The sequence below is a fragment of the Oryctolagus cuniculus genome, chromosome 11, assembly GCF_051225735.1.
Source record: "Oryctolagus cuniculus isolate XC-2025 breed Fujian yellow rabbit chromosome 11, ASM5122573v1, whole genome shotgun sequence".
NCBI lineage: Eukaryota > Metazoa > Chordata > Mammalia > Lagomorpha > Leporidae > Oryctolagus > Oryctolagus cuniculus.
In genome coordinates, this window is record NC_142877.1 from 65,994,683 (window position 1) to 66,016,380 (window position 21,698).

Genomic DNA, 21,698 nt, shown 5'->3' on the forward strand with positions numbered 1-21,698 from the left:
CTTCCACTAAGCCACAAAGGATAGCTCAAAGATAAAAACCATCAGAAGAAAAAAAAAATCAACTCTACAAATGCCTAAAAACAAATGCAGAAATTCAAGAAACAAGAATAAGGAAGACACCATGACCCACCCCCCAAAGGAACACATAAACATTTCAGTATTAGAATGCAAAGATGAAGAGATTGAGGAAATGCCGGAAATGGAGTTCAAAAAATTAATCCTAGAATTATTCAAAAGCAATCAGAAGCAAATCCACAAACTAAACTATACATGATATGAATGAAAATTTTTCCAATGAACTTGATATTTTAAAGAAAAATCAAAGTGAAATATTAAAAATGAAAAATTCAGTAGATTAAAAAAAAATGCAGAGGAAAGCCACAATAGCAGACTGGGCAAGACAGAAGAAAGAATATCTGAACTAGAAGACAAATCTTTGGAAATCTTACAGTCAGACCAAAAAAAAAAAAAAAAAGGGCAAGAAGAAAACTTAAAAGCAGTGTTAGAGATCTAGAGATCTGTGGGATACTGTCAAATGACCCAACATAGGTTGTAGGAGTTCTGAAGGTGTGAAAAGAGAATGGTCTAGAAAGCCTATTTAGTGAAATAATTACAGAAAACTCCCCTACTTTGGAGTAAGAAAGCAGAAAAGACCTTCACCACAACACATTGTGATCAAACTCACCACAATAAAACATAAAGAGAAGTTTCTAAAATGTGCACAAGAGAAACACCAGATTACTTTGAAAGGATCTCTAATTAGACTCACAGTTGACTTCTCAGCAGAAACCCTACAGGCTAGAAGGGAATGGCGAGATGTAGTCCAAGTCTTAAAAGAAAAAAACTGCCAACCCGGAATATATAACCTGAAAAGCTCTCATTTATGAATAAAGGTGAAATAAAGATCTTCCATAGCAAATAAAAAATTGAAAGAATTTATCGCCACTCATCTAGCATAACAAAATTTGGTTAAGGATGTGCTTACACACAGAAAGACAGCCATTATTATGAAAGAATGAGAATGCTGAAAATCCCCCATTAGAAGTACGAAAGAAATCAGTAGTAAACAATAGGAATATTTTTGGGAAAATGGCAGGGCCAAGTCAGTTAAACGATACAGACTGGCTGAAGGGATTAAATAACAAGACCTATCTATTTGCTGCCTGCAAGAAACATAGCTCACCACCAAAGATACATGCAGACTGAAAGTGAAAGCATGGAAAAAGAGATTTCATGCTAACAGAAACCAAAAAACAGCTGGTGTAATGAGACAAAGTAGACTTTAATATAAAAAAAGAGACAAAGAAGGACACTATGTAATGTTTAAGGGGTCAATTCAACAGGAAGACTATAATGTATACACACCCAATTACAGGGTGCCTGGCTATTTACAAGAAATGTTAATGGACCTAAAGGAAGACATAAATCCAATACAATAGTAATGGAGAACTTCAGTACTCTGCTTTCAGTAATGGACAGATCAATCAGACAGGAAAATTAGCAGGGAAACAATAGAGTTAATTGACTTTATAGACCAAATGAACTTAACACATATCTACAAAACAATGACAAAGTACACATTCTTCTCATTAGTGCATGGAACTTTCTCTAGGATAGACCATATGCTAGGCCATAAAGCAAGTATCAGCAAATTAAAAAAAAAAAAAATAGAAATCATACCATGCATCTTCTCTGACCACAACAGAATAAAGCTGGAAATCAATAACTCAAGAACCTCTAGATCATGTGCAAGCACATGGAGTCAACAACATGCTCCTAAGTAAACACTAGGTCATAGAAGAAGTCAAAAGAGAAATAAAAAAATTTCTGGAAACAAATGAAGACAACAATACATATCAAAATTTACAGGATACAGCAAAAGCAGTGTTAAGAGGAAAGTTTATAGCAATCAGTGCCTACATGAGGAAATTGGAAAGGTACCAAATGAATGAGCTATCAGTGCATCTCAAGGACCCAGAAAAACAGCAGCAAACAAAACCCAAAAATAACAGGAGGAAAGAATTAATATTAAAGAAGAAATAAAAAAAAACTAAAAGAAATACAAAAGAGCAGCAAATGAAGAGCTGATTTTTTTTGAAAAAAATAAATGGATGCACCATTGGCCCAATTAACAACAACAACAAAAAAAAGAGGTAGAAAACCCAAATCAATAAAATCAGAGATGAAAAAGGAAATGTAACAACAGACACCACAGAAATGAATCATCAGAAATTACTACAAAGAGCCATGTGCCAACAAATTTGGAAACCTAGAAGAAATGGATAGATTCCTTGAAATATGCAATCTGCAAAAATTGCGTCAGGAGGATATAGAAAACCTAAACAGATGAATAACCAAGATGGAAATTGAATCAGTAATAAAGACCCTTGCAACAAAGAAAATTGCAGGACTGAATGACTTCACTACTGAATTCTACCAGACACTTGAATAACTTAATTCCAATTTTTCTCAAGCTATTCAAAACAATTGAAAGGGAAGGAATCCTCCCAAACTCTTCTTATGAAGCCTGCATCACATTAATATCTAAAACTGAAAAACATGTAGCAGAGAACTATAGACCAGTATTCCTGATGAACATAAATGCAAAAATCCTCAAGAAACTACTAGCTAATTGATCCAACAGCATATCAGAAAGATCATTTACCCAGACTAAGTGGGATTTATCCCTGGTATACTGGAATGGTCCAGCATTTGCAAATCAATAAATGTGATGCATCACATTAACAAATTGAAGAACAAAAACCATATGGTTTTCTCAATAGTTGCAGAGAAAGAATTTGATAAAATACAACATCCTTTTATGATAAAAAAAAAAACCTAAGCAAATTGGGTATAGAAGGAACATTCCTCAACACAATCAAGGCAATTTATGACAAACCCAGGACAAGCATCCTATTGAATAGGGAAAAGCTGAACACTTTCCCCCCTAAGATCCGGAATCATTCAAGGATGCCCACTCTCACTATTGCCATTTAATGTAGTCCTGGAAAGTTTAGCCAGAGCCATTAAGCAAGAAAAATCAAAGGGATAGAAATTGTATAGAAGGAAGTCTAACTATCCATATTTGCAGATGACATGATCCTATATATAGGGGATACAAAAGACTCCACTAAGAGAGTATTGGAACTCATAAAGTTTGTTAAAGTGTCAGGATATAAAAGCAACACAGAAAAATCAGTAGCCTTTGTATACACAGACAGTGTCATGGCTGAGAAAGAAGTTTTAACATCAGTCCCATTCATAGTAGCTCCTAAAAGAATCACACACCTCAAAGATCTCTCAGATGAAAATTACAAAACGCTAAAGAAAGAAATAGAAGACATTAAAAGATGTTCATGGATTGGAAGAATAACAATCATCAAAATGTCCATGCTACCAAAAGCAATTTAGATTCAATGTGATCCCAATCATAATACTAAGGACAATCTTTGAATATCTGAAAAAAATGATATTGAAATTCATATGGAAACACAAGAGACCCCAAATAGCTAAAGCAATCTTACACAACAAAAACAAAGTGAGAGGCATCACAATACCTGATTTTAACCCATACTACAGGCCAGTTAGAATCAAAACAGCATGATACTGGCACAAAAATAGATGTGTAGACTGATGGAGCTGCATAGAAACTCCAGAAATTAATACACACATCTAGAACTAACTTATCTTTGACAAGGGAGCTCAAATCAACCCCTGGCGCCAAGACAGTCTCTTCCACAAATGCTGTTGGAAAACTGGATCTCCACATGCAGAAGTATGAAAGTAGACCCATACCTTACACCTTACATAAAAATCCACTCTAAATGGATCAAAGACCTCAATCTACAACATGATACCATCAAATTACTCAAGACATTGGGGAAACTCCGTAAGACATTGGCCAGAGTTCTTGGAAAGGACCCCACAGGCACAGGCAATCAAAGCCAAAATTGATAAGTGGGATTACATAAAATTGAGAAGCTTCTGCACTGTATAATTAACACTCAGCATCTTGAAGAGGCACCCAACAGAATGGAAGAAATTGTTTGTAAACTATACAACTGATAAAGTATTAATATCCAGATATAAAGAGTGTCGCTCCCCGTCTTCGTGGAGGAACGACACAGGACCCTGCGTTGTTCTTTTGTCTGCTCGGCCGTCCCCGGGTTTGCTGCTGGTTCTTCCCGGGTTGGCTACCGACCCTTCCACCTCCGTGGAAGGGCGGTTCCCCCTGCCACATTCCCCACTTCCGCGGGGGAGCGGCACACCGCCGGCCGGCTCTCTCGGGGGCTGCACAGGTGTTCCTTCAGATGTTCCCCCTAGATGTTCCTGGTGCATGCCGTCTCTCTCCTCCTTTATAGTCCTCCTCCGCCAATCCCAACTCGGCTGCCCACACGCTGAGTACGCTGCTCTCCTCCAATCAGGAGCAGGATCAGCTCCTGGAGGTCATCACTCAAGTTGGCAAGAGGCAGCTGCGTAGAAGCTGTTTTCTCCTCTCCCAGCGCCATATTGTGGGAGAGCAGATGCATAGAATAAGTCTTAATTCCAGTAACTCAGTCCAGTCCGGGTTGCTCCCCACAAAGAGTTCAAGAAACTGAACAACAACAGAACAAAGAATCCAGTTAAGGAATGGGTGAAGGACTTAAACAGCTGTTTTTCAAGAGGAGATTCAAATGGCCAACAGAAAGCTGAGAAAATGCTGAGGATCACTAGCCATCAGGGACAGGCAAATCAAAACCACAGTGAGGTTTCACCTCACTTCAGTTATAATGGCTTTCATACAGAAATCAACAAATAGTAAATGCTGGCAAGGATATGGGGGAAAAGGTACCCTAATCCACTGTTGATGCGAATGTGAACTGGTACAGTCACTGTGGGAGAGAGTATGGAGATACCTCAGAAATTGGAATATAGACCTACCATATGATCCATTCATCCCGCTTTTGGGAATTTACCCAAACCAAAAGAAATTAGCATCTGAAAGGGTTATCTGTACCCCCCCCCATATTCATTGTAGCACAATTCACAATAGCTAAGATATGGAATCAACCCAGATGTCCATCAGCGGTTGACTGAATAAAGAAATTATGATACATACACACACACACACACACACACACACACTATGGAGTACTACTCAGCTATAAAAAAATGAAATCATGTATTTGCAGCAAATATGTTGCAGCTGAAAACCATTATACTTAGTGAAATAAGCCAGCTCCCAAAGAGACAGATACCATATGTTTTCCCTGATTTGGGGCAACTAATAGGGTATCTGAAATGTATTGTATTGGAGTGAAATGGACATTGAGAATTGATGATTTCTTATAGCCCTTGTCTCTTCCATTGAGGAACAGTGTTTTTTTTTTCTTTTGTTTTGTTTTGTTTCGTACTATGTGTTGAGCTCTTTCACTTAGAGTAGGGGTAACTATACAATCATTAAGTATACTGGAAGTAGATCATTGTAAAAATTAAAAGTGGAGTCCAAGAGGGAGGAAGAAGAAGGGTTGGAGTGGGAGTGGGAGGGAGAATATGGGGGGAGAAGTGCCACTGTGTTACTAAATCTGTATATATGAAATATATAAAACTTGTAAAACAAATATAATTTTTTAAAAACTTAAATCTTATAAATGGAGAACTTGAGAAGTAAAATAAAAAATACAGCTGAAAGATTTAACAACATACTAGAACAAGCAAAAGAAAGAATATCTGAATTTGAAGGCAGATCTTTTGAAATATCCTAGAGAAAAAAAAATTAAAGGATGGAGGAAGCTTTTATTAAACAAGCAGATATTCGGCCGGTGCCATGGCTCACTAGGCTAATCCTCTGCCTTGCGGCGCTGGCACACCGGGTTCTAGTCCTGGTCGGGGCTCCGGATTCTGTCCCAGTTGCCCCTCTTCCAGGCCAGCTCTCTGCTGTGGCCCGGGAGTACAGTGGAGGATGGCCCAAGTACTTGGGCCCTGCACCCCATGGGAGACCAGGATAAGTACCTGGCTCCTGCCATTGGATCAGCGCGGTGCGCCAGCCGCAGCAGTCATTGGAGGGTTAACCAACGGCAAAAGGAAGACCTTTCTCTCTGTCTCTCTCACTGTCCACTCTGCCTGTCAAAAGATAATAAATAAATAAATAAATAAATAAATAAAAATAAAAAGCAGATATTCATTTGGCAGAGATGATGGGTAGTGTCTCAGACGGTGAAGAAAAGGGAAAAGCCACACATACCCCCACACACACATACACACATCCCTATTCAATTAATTAACAACTGAAAACTCCCAATTTGGGAAAGATGGACACCAAAGTATAAGATGCCCATGGGACCCCACTTATACATGACCATCAAAGAACCTTACCACATTTACATTTGCTCTGTATTTTCCATCTTTATGGCTTCCACCTAAAATCCAGGCCTTCATCCCCTTATAAGTCTTTTTTTTTTAAGTTTATTTATGTTATACATGTTTCATGTGCTTCATATATGCAGATTAGAAATACAGTGATAAATCCCACCCAAGCTCCAACCCTTCTTCTTACTCCCTCTCACATTCTCATTCTCCATGTGGGAGACTCACATGAATCTCCTAACTCCTGGCTTTGGCAATTCGGGGAGTGAACCAATGGATGGAAGACCTGTCTCTCTAACTCTGCCTTTCAAGTAAATACTCCCCCCGCCCTATTTTTTTTTTTTTAAAGAATGGAATAAAGCATACTGATAAACCATTGACTCCAGTTCCCCAGCTGGAGGCACTTCCAGTTACAGGAGAGCACTAGTGGGACTGATTGCTGCATGTGTTTTCTTGTGCCTTCATCTTCAATTTTGGTAGGTAACATGAATCTAGGAATTGATCCATTTCTTCTCTATTTTCAGATTTGTTGTCTCACAGGTTGTTCATAATAGTCCCTAATGATCTTTTATATTTCTGTGGTATCAGTTCTAATGTCTCTTTTTCTGATTTTATTTATTTGAATATTTTTTCTTTAATTTAGCTGAAGATTTTTTAACCTTTCAAAAACCAACTATTTCTTTCACTGATGTTTTGAATTTTTTTGTAATTTCTATTTTATTTATTTCTACTTTGGTCTTTGTTGCTCCCCCTCTTCACAGAGGAACGACACCGGACCCTGCGCTGTTCTTTCGTCTGCTCGGCCCTTCCCGGGTTTGCTGCTGGTCCTTCCCGGGTTGGCTGCCGACCCCTCCACCTCCGTGGAGGGGCGGCTCCCCCTGCCACTTTCCCCGCTTCCGCGGGGGAGCGGCACACTGCCGGCCGGCTCTCTCAGGGGCTGCTCAGGTGTTATCTGGATGTTCCTCGTGCATGTTGTCTCTCTCCTCCTTTATAATCCTCTTCCATCAATCCCAACTGCTGCCCACACGCCGAGCATGCTGTTCTCCTCCAATCAGGAGCAGGATCAGCTCCTGCGGCTTATCAGTCAAATTGGCGAGAGGCAGCTGCGTAGAAGTTTACTCCTCCCCAGCGCCATATTGTGGGAGAGCAGATGCATAGAATAAGTCTTAATTCCAGTAACTTAGTCTAATCTCAGTTGCTCCCCACAGTCTTATTATTTCTTTCATTTTGTTAATTTTGGATTTGGTTTGTTCTTGCTCTTCTAGGTCCCTGAGATATTATTAGGTTATTTACTTAAAATATTTTTAAATGAATGTACTTATTGCTATAAACTTCCTTTTTTTTCCTTTTGAAATAATAACAGAAAACTTCCCTAATTTGGAGAAATAAAGGGCCACCCAGTATAGGAAGCACATAGAACTCCTAATAGACATGACCAGAAAAAACCTTCACCACAACATATTGTAATCAGACTCACCACAGGAAAACATTAAGAAAAGATTCTCAAATGTACATGAGAGAAACACCAGATTACTTTCAGAGGATCTCCAAGTGGACTCACAGTGGATGTCTCATCAGAAACTGAAGGCTAGGAGAGAATGGTGAGATATATTACAAGTCTTAAGAGAAAAGAACTGTCAACCCAGAATACTGTACCCTGCAAAGCTCTCATTTATGAATAAAATTGAAATAAAGACCTTCCATGACAAACAGAAATTGAAAGAATTTGTTACCACACGTCCAGACCTGTAGAAGATGCTTAAAGATGTGGCAGCACACAGAAACACAGAAACATGGTCATCACTATGGAAGAAGGTAAAGGAAGGAAATCTCCCAGTAAAAATTCAAAGGCAATCCAAAGTAAAAAATAGGATATTTATAAGAAAAATGGCAAGGCAAAGAGGTTATTTGTCAATAGTCACTTTGAATGTGAATGACCTCAACTCTCCAGTTAAAAGATACAGAATGGCTGAATGGATTATAAAACAACACTCATCTATTTGCTGCCTGCAAGAAACACATCTTACCAACAAAGATGCATGCAGACTGAAAGTGAAAGGATGGAAAAAGATATTCCATGCTAACAGAAACCAAAAAAGAGCTGGTGTAGCCACCCTAATTATCAGAAAAAAAAATAGACTTTAACACAAAAGCTGTTAAAACAGAAGGGCACTATGTAATCATTAAGGATTAGTTCAAAATGAAAATGTGAGTATAATAAATGTATATGCACCTAATTAGAGGTCACCTAGCTATTTAAAAGAAATGTTAAGGGATCTAAAGAGAGACATAGACTCAAATACAATACTAATGGCAGATTTCAGTACCCAACTTTCTGCAATGGACAGATCAACCAGACAGGAAATTAGCAAGGAAACAGCAGTTAATTGACACTATCAACAAAATGGACATAACACATATCTACAGAGCTTTTTATCCTACATATACAGAATACACATTCTGAGCAGTACACATATTTTTCTCTAGGGTTGACAACAGGCTAGGCCATAAAGCAAGTCTCAGCACATTCAAAAACGTCGAAATCATGTCTTGCATCAGACTGCAATGGAATGAAGCTGGAAATCAGCAACACAGGATTCTCTAGAACATATGCAAACACATGGACACTGAACACATGCTCTTGAATGAACAGTGGGTCATAGAAGAAATCAAAAGAGAAATCAGATATTTCTGGAAACAAATGAAGATGACAGTACAATATATCATAACTTACGGGATACAGCAAAAGCACTGCTAAGAGGAAAATTTATAGCAACTGGTACCTACATCAAGAAATTGGAAAGGCACCAAATAAATGAGTTATCAGTGCATCTCAAGGATCTAGAAAGACAACAGCAAACCAAACTAGTAGGAGAATAGTTTTTATTTTTTATTTTCCCTGCTGTCTACTGATCCTGAGCATTTTTTCATGTTTCTGTTGGCCATTTGAATTTCCTCTTTTGAAAAAATGCCTCTTCAAGTCCTTTGCTCATTTCTTAACTGGATCATTTGCTTTGTTGTTGTTGAGTTTCTTGAGCTTTTTGTAAATTCTGGTTATTAATCCTTTATCAACTGCATAGTTTGTAAATATTTTCTCCCATTCTGTCAGTGGCTTCTTGATTTTGTTAAGTGTTTGCAGTGCAGAAGCTTCTTAGCTTGATGTAATCCCATTTATCTGTTTTTCTGGGGGTCTTTTCTAAGTCTTTGCCTAAGCCAATGTCTTGCAGAGTTTTCCCAATGTTCTCTAGTAATTTGATGGTATCAGGTCATAGATTGAGGTCTTTGATCCATTTAGAGTGGATTTTTGTGTAAGATGTAAGGTATAGGTCTAGTTTCCAATGTTCTCCTCTAGTAACTTGATGGTATCAGGTCATAGATTTAGATCCTTGATCCATTTTGAGTTGATTTTGTATCAAGTGTGTGATAGGATTCTTGTTTCATACTTTCATACACAGAGATCCAATTTTCCCAGCACCATTTGTTGAAGAGACTGTCCTTTCTCCAAGAATTGATTTTAGCTTCTTTGTCAAAGATTAGTTGGTTGTAAATATGTAGATTGATTTCTGGGGTTTCTATTCTGTTCCATTGATCTACGTGTCTATTTTTTTGTATCAGAACAAGACTGTTTTGATTCTAACTGCCCTGTAGTATGTCTTGAAATGAGGTATTGTGATGCCTCCAGCTTTGTTTTTGTTGTTTAAGATTACTTTAGTTAGTTGGGGGTATCTTGTTTTTCCATATGAATTTTAGCATCATTTTTCCTAGATCTGAGAAGAATGTTGTTGATATTTTGATTGGGATCACATTGAATCTGTAAATTGCTTTCAGTAGTATAGATATTTTGATAATATGATATTAATTGTTCCAATCTATGAAAATATTTGCATTTTTTGTGTGTCTTCTGTTTCTTTAATATTTTGTAATTTTTATTGTAGAGATCTTTCACCTCCTTGATTAAATTTAGTCCAGGTATTTAAATTTTTTGCAGTTATTATGAATTTTAGAAGTCCTTTGATTTCTTTTTCTTGCCTAATGGCTATGGCTAAATCTTCCAGGTCTATATTGAATAGCAGTGGTGAGAGTGGCATCCTTGTCTGATTTCAGATCTCATTTGGAATGCTTCCAACTTTTTCCCATTCAATAGGACGCTGGCCGTGGTTTGTCATAAATTGCCTTGACCATATTGAGGAATGTTCCTTCTGTACCCAATTAGAGTTTTCATCATGAAAGGATGTTGTGTTTTATCAAATACTAATGCCTGGTTTCCCAAATTCAACATGGAGAAGTAATGTATCCTGCAGAGTTGTTGTTATAGTTAAGTGGTAACACCTGCCAAGGGCTCATATGTTAAGGATAGCAAATCATTTAACAAATATTAGTTTCTATTCTTAACAGTAGTAAGCAATAAAAGCAAGCTTTGGGCATATTTTTTGCAAGAGGTTTTTAAATTCCAAGAGTTATAAATAAATGGTTTAAGCAGGATGTGAAGAATCTAGTACCAGTGTGACTAATTTTAAGATGAATTAAATAGGATTTTTTTATGTTTAGTATGTATTAGTTGAAAATACTTAAGTGTTGTTCTAGACAGTGCATAACATGAAAATCTGAGTCATCTATTCATTGTATGAAAACTTTTTTAAACAGAGTTAAAAAATAATAGAACAAATTCCCATATACCCATCTGAAAGTCTAGTTTTCCCTCATGTTTGCTTCAGACATTTAACTTTCCTCTTAAAAGAATTAAATGATTCCACCAAACATGAGTCTTGATATTGTTCTCCAACCCCTTTCATCTTTCTCAGAGGAGTCATCACCATGAATTTGATGTGTATCATCTCATTCAAATTTGTGTGTGTGTTTATACTGGTACCAGGTACATGAGCATAATTTTTTGTTTTGTTTTGTTTTGTTTTTTGTTTTTTTTTTAAATTTTATTTAATGCATATAATTTTCCAAGTACGACTTATGGATTACAATGGCTTCCCCCCCATACCGTCCCTCCCACCCACAACCCTCCCCTTTCCCACTCCCTCTCCCCTTCCATTCACATCAAGATTCATTTTCGATTATCTTAATATACAGAAGATCAGCTTAGTATACATTAAGTATGGATTTCAACAGTTTGCTCCCACACAGAAACATAAAGTGAAAAATAATAGATGATTTTTTAAAATGATGATGAAATCAGAGCAGACCTATTGTCATGTTTAATCCCAGTGAGAGTCAAGTTGGGAATTGATAATTTTTTTTTTTTTTTTTTTTTTTACAGAGGATCAGTTTAGTATGCATTAAGTAAGGATTTCAACAGTTTGCACCCCCATAGAAACACAAAGTGAAATATATTGTTTGAGTACTCGTTATAGCATTAAATCTCGATGTACAGCACATTAAGGATAGAGATCCTACATGAGGAGTAAGTGCACAGTGACTCATGTTGTTGACTTTACCAATTGACACTCCTGTCTATGGCATCAGTAATCTCCCTATGCTCTAGTCATGAGTTTCCAAGGCTATGGAAGCCCTCTGAGTTCTCCGACTCTTATCTTGTTTAGACAAGGTCATAGTCAAAGTGGAGGTTCTCTCCTCCCTTCAGAGAAAGGTATGAGCATAATTTTTTTTCAAATTTTCATGTAATTGTCATATTTTGTGAGTGTTCTGAGGTGTGATTTTTTTTTCAACATTGTGTTTTGAAGACCTGACCTTCATGAAGTGTTAAAATATGGTTAAAATTTTTTTAAATAGCCTCCTTTGTTTCCAGTTATCATTTGCACACTGATCTGTCTGCAACTAAAGCTTCCATTACTCTACAGCCATGTGTCAGCATCCAGAATTGTTGGCAAAACCTGTGTTACAGAGTCTCAGTTCTAGGAATAATATTGATTAAATCTCAGTATAGAGTTTTGTGTAAAATGATTTTAAAACAGTCTGATGCTAAATACCTTTATTCTGTTTTACATTTCTCTCTCTTTTTTTTTAACAGCTTCATCACTGGGCCAGCAGTAGCCCCAGGGTACTTCTCCATTGATGTGAATAATGTGGTACTTGTTTTAAACGGAAGAGAAAAAACAAAGGTCTTTTATGCCACCCAGTGGTTACTTTATGCACAAAATTTAGTGCAAACTCAAAAACTCCAGCATCTTGCAGTTGTTTTGCTTGGCAATGAATATTGTGAAAATGACTGGATAACCCAGTTCCTCAAGAGAAATGGAGGCCCTGTGGAACTGCTTTTCCTGACCTATGACAGTCCCTGGATTAATAACGTGGATGTTTTCCAGTGGCCTTTAGGAGTAGCAACGTGAGTAGAAAATAAGATTACATGTCTGTAGACTCTTATGTCTTCAATTTCTGAATCAGGTAGTTTGTGTTTTAAATTGTAGTGTATTTAGTTCTTCTGGGATCATTGAGGCCTGTTACGGTGTTTCCCAGAGAAAAAAATAAGGAATGATCTTTACTTCAGTAACAGTAATCATGTTTTTAGAGTATCTGATCCATTTATGAGAGAAAATGAATAAACTTTTGTTTGTTTTAAAGTCTCAAGACGTAGGATGTGTTTTCAAGCTTAATAGGAGTGCCCTGGAGAGAGATTTAGCAGAGAATGGCAGACTTTCTTAAAAAAAAAAAAAAAAAAAAAAAAAAGTAATGGGTTTGGTATAAGTTAGGACTCAAAAAAATTAACATAAATAAAAACAGGATTATATAGCATGAGCACACTGTCCCCTTGGATTTGGAACTGAATTTGTGCAAATCTGTTCTATAAATGGAGGGGTCTACTTAATAACACAGAGTCTTTCTTTAGTAGTAAATTGATTTAAGACCCTCTGTAAAACCTATCCCTGAAGAAGAGCCCATATTTGTAAAATATTTTGAACCATTTTACTTTTTCACGGTAACACTACATAATCTAACTCTAGGCCAGTATATTTCTTATGGTCAGTGGTGCTCAATCGAGGGCAGTTTTGTCCTCCAAGAGCCTTTTGGCAATGTGGACACTTTTAGTTTTTGATGGACAAAGAATTGTATATGCTTTTGGAGTACAATGTAATATGTTTGATACATGATTAAAATGTGGAATGATTAAATTGAGCTAAAGGATGCCGAAAATGTTAGGTCCAAAATCTCTATGACCTCTTCAAAGAGATGTCAGTGTGAAATTTTTTTTAAGTCAGTAGGTCTAGGGACATTTTCAAAGTAAGGGTAGAGGATCTGGCTTTGAGGTGTAAAAGGTAAAGCTGCAGCCTTCAATGCCAGCATCCTGTATGGGCGTCAGTGCCAATCCTGGCTGCTCTACTTCTGATCTGGCTCACTGCTAATGTATCTGGGAAAGCTACAGAAGATGGCCCAAGTGCTTGGGCCCATGTGGGAGACCCTGAAGAAGCTCCTGACTCCTGGCTCTGGCCATTTGGGGAGTGAACCAGTGGATGGAAGACTTCTCTCTCAATCTCTCTTTTTCTCTGTCTCTCTCTTCCTCTCTCTCTCTCTGCCTTCTAAGTAAATAAAAAAAATCTTTCAAAAATATATAAACAAATCAAGGGTAGAAATAACAATTTGAAATTTATAAATCATACATTGTCTCTTCTCCACACATCATGCTACCCAAGAGGTTGAGGTATGGGGATTTTGCCCACAACTATGTCATACATTAACTCAGATGTATTTATTTTTATAGATACCGGAATTTTCCTTTGGTGGAGACCAGTTGGTCAATTGTGTATGAAGAGAGGCGTTACTTATGTAATTTCTTAGGAACAATTTATGAAAATTCATCTCGACAGGCACTAATGGACATTTTGAAACAAGATGAGTACAGTAAACGTTGCTGGGTTTCAACAAGAGAACAGTAAGTTCTATGTTTACTTGAATCATCCATTTTATTCTCCAGTCTGAGGGTTGCTTTATGTGGAATCACAGAAGTTTCCAAAGAATCATTGTTAACTCCACTGTACAGTCATTCCCCCAAAAAATTCATTAGTAATTAAAGTTGTAATGAGACTACTCGGTTGTATATGTTTAAAATAGGGAGAATCTCCTATGGCTCTAATTCATCTAGAAGAGCAACACTAGTAACTGTCATTTGCAAATATCATGTTAGGGTTTTCTCAGTGATATTTATTGGTCCAACTTGGCACACAGGAGATCGTAAATGTCACCAGGTTCTTCAGTTTGTCCATGAGATGTTCAGCAGAGCAGTTTAGTGTTCCACAACTTGCCTGCAGTACTCCTCAAATATTCAGGAACCTGACACTCTCGTAAGGACAGGGCTGTGTGTTCCCCAGATGTACACAAGACCAGCTTGCACAGGGCAACCTAATTGGTGAGTGGGTGGATGGGTAGATGGATGGAAAATGAACTAATAGACTTAATAGGGCAAACTTTTTTTCATTTCTACATAGTCATAAAACAGATGCTCATGGAGTAAAAGAACTAACTGGAAAGAAACATTTATCTTGTTTTTGAATAAGCTAAAGGCATTTTTTTAAATATTTATTTTAAAATATTTATTTGAATTTATTTATAAGAGAGAGAGAGGGAGGGATCTTACATCTGCTGGTTCACTTTCTAAACACCTCCAAAATCTAGAATTCTGCAAGGCCAAAGCCAGGAACCAGGAACTCCATCCAGGTCTCCCATGTGGATGGCAGGGACTCAAGTACCTGAGCCATCATCTGCTGCTTTCCAAGCACATGATCTGGGAGCTACATTGGAAGCTGAGCAGTTGGGACGTGAGCCAGACCATCCCATGTGGGATGCAGGCGTCCCAAGCAGCAGCTTAACTCACTGCACCACAACACCCACCCCTGCAAAGTTTTAAAATAAACAAATGACATAAAAAGCAGAAACGATGCCTTAAAAATATCCCTCTAGATCTAGAAATAGATTTTTAATCACAGTAGATACCTCTTTCGGAATGCTGATAGCTATATTGTTAGTATAACCCGATTATATTCATCCAGTCAGCATTTGCCGAGCAACTTCCAAAAGCCAGAAATTGTTTTATCCTGGATAAATGCAGCAGTGAACAAAGAATCCATGCCCTCCTGACATTTAAATGCTTATTGGAGGAGACAAACAAGTAAAGTATATTATATGTCCAAAATGGTGCATGCCCTGTGAACAATTAAGCAGAAGAAATTAAGATGGCTGGGGACTTGGGGTGGAGCATTTCTGTTTTCAAACAACCAAGGAAGTCATTGTTACAGAGTTATATTTAAGCATAGGCCTGAATGAGATACAAGGGGTATATTTGGGAGAAGAGTGGGCCAGGCCAAGAGAACAAGTGCAAAGACCTTGAATGAAGATTGTACTTAGCATGTTAGAGGAAAATAGCAGTCATTACCTCTACAGTGAAATGAATGAGGACAGTGTAAAAATAACAAAGGAACAGAATAATTCTAATAACTCCTGTTGTCCCAGTGAGTCAGGGGTCAAGTGGTTGTTCTCATTGCTGCTTCTAGACCATTCTCCCCTTTCTTTCCCTAATACCCCCAATTTTGTGTCTCATGCCAGCAGACAAAATCAACCATTACCCTTAGTCTCTGAAATCACAAATTGACCCTTGGATTTATCTCCTTAATTCTTTGAAGAGTTCAGACTTTCAGACTCACTTTGACACTAGCATGGTCTTAATTCTTGATCATTTCCAAATCTACACAGGTAGTCTTTCCATTACCGTGGTCATGAGTTCCTTTGTCTTTTTTCTTCAGTAATCTGGGCCTGAGTTCAGCCATTCTGTATCATGGTCATTTCCTAGACGCTGTCATTGCCCATATCGCATCCATTTAAGGTCATCCAGATCATTCCCTGTAATAATTTGACTCCAGTAAATTCAGTTGAGGTTTAGAAGCCATTGTTCCTACTGCCCTATAATTATTCTTCACTCTATTCTCTCCACTATTCTTAATCAACCTAAATTTTACAATCAGTCATTACCTGCATATACCTTCAACTCCCCAGTTCCCTAATCTAGCCAGCCCTAACTAATTATGGTTAAACCAGCTGTCTGCCTCCTCCATCCCTGCACTTATGTAGCTGAACACTTTTGGGCCTGCACTGTGGCTTTGTAAGTTAAGCCTCTGCCTGCGGTGCTGGCATCCCATATGGGCTCCAGTTCAAGTCCCGGTTGCTCCACATTCTATCCAGCTCTCTACTGATGTCCTGAGAAAGTAGTAGAGGATGTCCCAAGTACTTGGACCCCTGCACTGGCATGGGACACCTGGCGGAAGCTCCTGGCACCTGGCTTCAGATTGGCCCAGCTCTGGCCATTGTGGCCATCTGGGGAGTGAACCAGCAGATGGAAAACCTCTCTTTGTCTCTCCCTCTCTCTGTTTGTAACTCTGCCTCTCAACTAAATAAATAAATCGTTAAAGATTTTTTAAAAAATTTTAAGGTACTAATTCTTGATATAAATACATGACCTTGAACCTCAGGATCCAGCAGTCATACATTCCATATGTGCTCCTGTTCATATGTGCTCCAGTCATACATTCCATATGTGTTGTCCATATGTGCTCCTGTTCTCCTGGAAGGCTGCTTCATGGGTTTTCTCTCTTGCACTCTAACACATCTTTCCCTAACTTCTCTTACTCTATAACCCTATTGCTTATTTCACTGAGAAGATAGGAATGGTCTGGAGAGAATATCTAGCTTTGTAACTGATCTGTGACCTTCTACCTTTGTCCGCCTATGCAGTCCATTCTCAACAGCCAGATTGATTCAGGTCATGTCAGCCTCTGATCAGAACCCTGTGACCATTCAGACCTTATCATCTGCTCCTGTCCCTCTCTGCCTCAGCCAGCCTGGTTTTACTGCTGATCCTAACCATGCAGGCATGTGCAGTCCCATGGCCTTCATTCTAGCTTGCTCTACGCTGTGTTCTCCCACAAGATGTGCATAGCTCATTCACCTCCAACTCTGATCAGAGGCTACCCCAGTGAAACATTTCCTCATCACAAATTTAAGACTACAACCCTGCCCACCTCCCACCCCCTGCCCCCTGGAAATTACCACCCCAGTTCTCTGCTTTATTTTTCATTATACATTTAATACCTTCTAGATAACTTACTGATTATTAATTACTGGTTACTGTCCATCTCCATCACTTGAACTAGAAGATAAATTGCATGAGGACAAGGAAGGACCTGGCACTCTAAAAATATGAGTTGATTTAATGTTAGTCATTCAGAAATTCTGTGGTGACCAGGAGATTTTCTAAATATACAACTATAAAATGTTTATTTGGGCCAAGATTTTAGATTATATCTTATGCCTATCGTTTCTGTAGTGTGTTCACCACTAGTTCCTGTAACTGACATTAAAGTTAAAACCTGGGCCAGTGTTGTGACACAGTGGGTTAAGCCACAGCCTTTGATGCTGAATCCCATGATAGAGTGCTGGTAAGTCTTGGCTACTCCACTTCCAATCCAGCTCCTGCCTCGCATTCCTGGGAAAGCCCCAGAGAATTTCCCAAGTACTTGGACCCCTGCACCTACACGGGACACCCAAATGAAATTCCTAGTTCCTGGCTTTGGCCTGACCCAGTCCATACCAACTGTCGTAACCATTTTGGGAGTGAACCAAAAAGTTAAAACCTTTTCCTTCATGAAAGATATGCTTAGTAAAGTGAGAGCTACAGTTGTCTTTCTGATTTTGTAGGTGGCCACCTCAAGAAACATTTGAAAGTCTTAAGAAGTACCAAGACGCCTTGCTTCATAGTGACCTCACATTGTGCCCAGTAGGTGTAAACACAGAATGTTACAGAATATACGAGGCTTGCTCTTATGGCTCCATCCCTGTGGTGGAAGACGTGATGACAGCTGGCAGCTGTGGGAATACGTCTGTTCACACCAATGCTCCTCTGCAGCTACTCAAGTCCATGGGTGCTCCCTTTATCTTTATTAAAGACTGGAAGGAACTTCCTGCTATTTTAGAAAAAGAGAAAAATCTAATTTTATATGAAAAGATTCAAAGAAGAAAAATGTTACTACACTGGTATCGGAACTTCAAAACACAGCTGAGAATGAAATTTACTAGTATTTTAGAAAGTTCATTTTTAAGGAAAAATAAAGGTTAACTGTTAATTATCCTTTGGAACTCAGATGTGATTTTTTTTAAGTACCAGTTATATGTTTGTCTCTTTATAAATGTTCTTTAAGGTGCCCTTATAAGCTCCAGATTATGTATATAATCTTGACCAAGTACTCCCTTGTGTGTGCTAGCTAAAAATGAAGGTAAAATGTCACTCAGATTTATTTCTACAAAGTTGCATGATTCAATACAAATCAAATTTTGTCACCCATGTAAACCCACCCTGTAGAATTGTAGACACCAATGGCTGGGGTAGGTGGGCAGTGGGAATTCATGAGATGTTGGGCAGAGGTAGGAAGAATGAGCCCAAGAGCTGTGTTGTACAACCTAATGGCTATAGTTGAAAACAATGTATTATATTCTTGCAAAAGGCTAGGAGAGTGGATGTCAAGTGTTCTTATTCACAAAAGTGATAACCATATGAGGTAATGGATGTGTTAATAGCTAGATGTAGTTAATCCACAATGTATAAGTGTATTTCAAAAAAGTTCATGGAAAATGGCATTAGAAGATACAATTATTTTGGTGCAAAGCAATTTTGAAAGCCATATATAGTTATTTTCATAAAACATTTTCCATAAACTCTTTGAAGACCCCTTGTATGTATAGATTTCAGAATTCTTTGAACCGAAATAAGTTCCTCTCTCTCTTTTAAATAATTTTTTTAATGTATTTAAAAGGTATAGATTGACAAATAGACATCTCCTATATGCTGGTCCACCCCTCTAATGCCCACAACAGTTGAGTCTTGGCCAGGCCAAAGCCAGGAATCAGAAACTCAATCCAAGTCTCCCTCATGGGCAGCAGGGGCTCAACTGTCCCATCGCCTGCAGCTTCCCAGAACACAAACCAGTGGGAAGCTGGAATCAGGAATGCAGCTGGAATTTGAACCTGACACTCCAATATGGATTTGAACACAACCAATTGTCATCTTAACTGCCAAGTCCCAAATCTTTCAGAGTTAGACTTTTAAATCACTCAATTTTATATTGGATTCAGTTGAGGCAGGTGTTCAGATGCAGAATTTGGTTCATATACCGTATAAAACATGGACTGGAGCAGTTGGAGCCAGAAATGGACACTACTGGATGGAAGAAGATTTCAGCTAACTCACAGGAGCACTTCACGAAAGGCCCACCTTATATCGCTGGACAGAAGTGGCTTGAGAAAAGTATGAATGAGCAATCTTTAATCTTCAGGTCCTTGGGCTCGATCAGTTGTTTTGCCTACCATTTTATTAGCTCCAGAATCCTTAGCTGCTGTGTAATTGGAAAATTTGTTGTTATTCTCCAAAAGCCTTTATAATGTAAACTCCCCCATACTTTGTTAGACCTGGAGCCCTAACAACTGTGTCCACATCATCAGAAGGTCTGGAAGCCTGGATACAAAGATGTTAACTTTGTCATTGGATTGGAGAAACAGGGTGCCTGCCACAACCCTATCCGATTCTAAGGGCAACTGCCTTATCAACAGCCTCTGTAAAGGCACCGCACCTGAGTAGCCATTTTAGATCATGTGACTGCTTCTCTCCCCCACCTTGGATCACAGCTATGGGCACTTGATTTGGGGTACCCTGTTGATAGGCCTCCTTGTGGCCCTAGACATTTATTTAAAAAAAAAAAAAAAAAAGGCAAACAGCTGATTGAAGACCAGCTGGTCCAATCCCTAAATGCCCACAACAGCCAAGGCTGTGCCAGGCTGAAGCCAGGAATCAGAAGCAGTCCAGGTCTCCCTCATGGATGGCAGAGGCTCAGCTCTCCATCACCTGCTGCCTCTCAGGATGCACACCAGCAGGAAGATGGAATCAGGAGCAGAGCTGGACCTTGAACACGTGCACTGCAGTGTGGGATGCAGGAAATAGAACCTGGGAGTTGACTATAAAAGAGCAGAAAGGCTTCTGTGGAATAGCAACCATGAAACACACTAGGACAGAGAGAGGCACAGATTCTAAGAAGCTCGTGGAGAAAGAATCCTGACCCCAGAGCCACCCCACTGATTCCAGTGCAGGGAGCTAGAGAAATGAGAGCAGACCCAACCCAGATTTAGCTGAAAGAAAAAAATAATAAATATCAAATCAACAATAAATGAAATAAAAATAAATTTGAAGGGCTACGAAGAATTGGTTTTTTAAGAGAAGAAAATTGATAAAACCTTTAGCTAGACTAACCAAAAAAAAAGGCTCAAAAATTAGGGGAAAAAAAAAAACACCTGATGTCTCAGAAATAGAGGTTCCTGATGAGTTTATACCTCCAGCTCCCATGAGTTTGAGTGATTTGCTCTCCCCATGTGTAACCTCAGAATTATCTGTTCTCTTCACCCCCCATCCCTTGTTGCCCTGGTTGCCTGAATTGACTTCCAAAAACAGAAGAGTCTTACCAAAACAATGACCTTCCAGAGGGCCCAGCTTGCCTGGCCCCTGAACAGAGATGCAGGCCAGGTCTGTGGATTTGGTACAGTTTTCCTTTGACTAGGTTAAAGAAATCTCTGCTCAATTTTACCAATGACACTAGCCATCTGTGTCTCTTTTTATGTGGGACTTCCTGCTGCCCATAATCTTTCCAGAATTGTTTCTGTGTTGGTACATTTGCTGCCAGCAGAGTCTTTGGAATGTGAAGACCATGGGGCAAGAGACAAGTATATCATAAGAAAAAATATTTATGCATGTACTCCAGCTTTTCTTTTTTTTTTTTTTTAAGATTTATTTTATTTATTTGAAAGAGTTACATAGCGAGGTGGAGCCAGAGAGAGAGAGAGAGAGAGAGGTCTTCCATCTACTGGTTCATTCCCCAAATGACCACAATGGCCAGAACTGATCTGTTCAGGAGCCAGGAGCTTCTTCCAGGTCTCCCATGTGGGTGCAGAGGCCCAAGGACTTGGGCCATCTTCTACTGCTTTCCCAGGCCACAGCAGAGAGCTCAGAAGTGGAGCAGCCAGGACTCAAACTGGCACCCATATGGGATGCCAGCGCTGCAGGCTGCAGCTTTAACCCACTGCGCCACAGCACCAGCCCCTCAACAGCTTTTCTTACCATAGGGAATTTTACTAAGAGAACAACAATATCAGATGCTCTAGAATTAGTGAGAAATCTGCCTGAATAGTTTTGGTGGTTTGTATTACAAGTGTAATACAAACAATTTGTAATACAAACCATAAAGACCATAAAGTTGACAGTCATAAAACCTATTGAGATCTAGATTCAAAAATCATCATTATTTAGAATATATATGCAAGAGTATTTCAGAAAGCTCATGGAAAGATGAAATCAAAAGATA

The 21,698-nt window shown here is 38.7% G+C and overlaps 1 protein-coding gene across 4 annotated transcripts in view; it reads left to right on the forward strand.

Annotated features, from left to right (window-relative positions):
• Positions 1 to 18,424, forward strand: part of RXYLT1 (ribitol xylosyltransferase 1) — a 32,400-nt gene extending 13,976 nt beyond the window's left edge. For all 4 annotated transcript variants that reach the window (XR_016216836.1, XR_016216835.1, XM_008256732.5 and 1 more), the window contains 3 exons: positions 12,326 to 12,640; positions 14,012 to 14,182; positions 17,995 to 18,424. Coding sequence is in view for 2 of the 4 variants with exons in the window: in XM_008256732.5 (XP_008254954.1) it covers positions 12,326 to 12,640; positions 14,012 to 14,182; positions 17,995 to 18,412 (904 nt within the window). In the remaining 2 variants the exon portion in view is untranslated. The remainder of the gene's footprint in view (positions 1 to 12,325; positions 12,641 to 14,011; positions 14,183 to 17,994) is intronic.
• Positions 18,425 to 21,698: the final 3,274 nt, after the last annotated feature.